The sequence below is a fragment of the Chrysoperla carnea genome, chromosome 4 (assembly GCF_905475395.1).
Source record: "Chrysoperla carnea chromosome 4, inChrCarn1.1, whole genome shotgun sequence".
NCBI lineage: Eukaryota > Metazoa > Arthropoda > Insecta > Neuroptera > Chrysopidae > Chrysoperla > Chrysoperla carnea.
In genome coordinates this window covers 32,370,094-32,371,408 of record NC_058340.1, presented here as the reverse complement: position 1 = coordinate 32,371,408, position 1,315 = coordinate 32,370,094, and the positions used below count along the sequence as shown (strand labels likewise).

Genomic DNA, 1,315 nt, shown 5'->3' with positions numbered 1-1,315 from the left:
TATTTTGATGAACCAAAAGTTTTCATTTATGTGTGATTGTTACCCGAAATAAAAAGGCCCTGGTTCATGTAGTAAAAAATTAAATACATATAACCAATAATGACAAAACATTATTTTGCTAGACCAAATCAACAAATTATTTTAACATTCTTTTATATTTTTAACACGATCTAATTAAAAATATGTTTTTATACTAATTTTACAAACACGTTAATTAAACAAAATGATTAATTCGAATTTATTTATTTATAAATTTATCACAATTCGATTTTTTTATACTTAAGAATATTATTTTCCAGCAGCAGTTGCCAAAGGATTACGTAGAACAAGAATTACGGAATCACCACGAAGGAACATTTTGGAAATGAAACGATCTTTGTTCACTGGTTTTGCCTAAAGCGAAAAAAAAGTATAAAAAATATTAATATATTGTTTTTGGGATAAGCTTGATCAAATCGGGGTAAATGTATTCCGATTATTCTGGACAAAGAAATGCGTACCTTTTTCTTGCCTTTTCCAGTTCTGGGTAACTCAGTCCACATTTCTTTTACATTTTCTAACACCATATTACAATGTCTATCAAAAGCTTTTATTCTGCCTAATAATTTTTTATTATTTCTACAGTTAATAAGTACCTAAAACAGAAGACATAACTTTGTTCATAACAAGTTACAAACTTTTAGGTTTGCTAGAAACCTCTTTAATTTTTGTTTAACACCTTACGTAAGAAATTTTATAAGGATTTTACCTGAGTATTATTTTTTACGGACTGTGTTAAAACAGAAAGTGGTCCAGTATTAAATTCTTCGGCTTCTCTTTGAGCTAACTCATCTGAAGTCATTTCAGATTTTGGTTTTGTTACGGCAGCCCTATAATACATACAAATTCATTAAATAACAGTGCGTTTTATTAATTTTCAATAAAAAACTTACATCTTGAATAATATTTTATCTTAAAAATGAATAATTCAAACTTTGTATCGGCAATCGACGCTTAACTTAACCTCAAAACGTTAAATACAAAGCATATGCTCGCCAGCTCGCTCATCAGTCATCAGTCGCACAGACGTATAAACCATGAACTTGAAAATATATTTTGGACTGATAATGATATGTAATGACTACTGAATGTGAAATAATAGGAAAGAGAATAGGAAAAGTGAAATCGCACTCAGTTTCTAATTTCTTTAAATATTAAAGTCTTATTTTTGATTACTTATAATTGGGAAAAAAATCACTGAATCAATTATCTTTAAAGTCTTTTTTTTACACCGTTCTCCATTTTGAATTTCTATAGTATTGTATTATGCGAAAGG

At 28.1% G+C, this 1,315-nt stretch overlaps 1 protein-coding gene across 1 annotated transcript; it reads right to left on the bottom strand.

The window, feature by feature from the left end:
• Nucleotides 1-276: 276 nt before the first annotated feature.
• LOC123298968 (probable small nuclear ribonucleoprotein Sm D2) lies at nucleotides 277-1,081 on the bottom strand. The gene is made up of 4 exons (XM_044881071.1): nucleotides 933-1,081; nucleotides 749-869; nucleotides 501-635; nucleotides 277-393 (listed from the first exon to the last, which is right to left on the bottom strand). Coding segments are annotated over exons 1-4 (363 nt in total). The 5' UTR covers nucleotides 935-1,081; the 3' UTR covers nucleotides 277-288.
• Between the last annotated feature and the right edge of the window lie 234 nt (nucleotides 1,082-1,315).

Coding starts and splice junctions, on each gene's coding strand:
- LOC123298968 (XM_044881071.1), bottom strand. Junction 636..748: donor CCGTAAAAAATAATACTCAG/GTAAAATCCTTA, acceptor CTTCTGTTTTAG/GTACTTATTAACTGTAGAAA. Junction 394..500: donor CTGGAAAAGGCAAGAAAAAG/GTACGCATTTCT, acceptor TTTTCGCTTTAG/GCAAAACCAGTGAACAAAGA.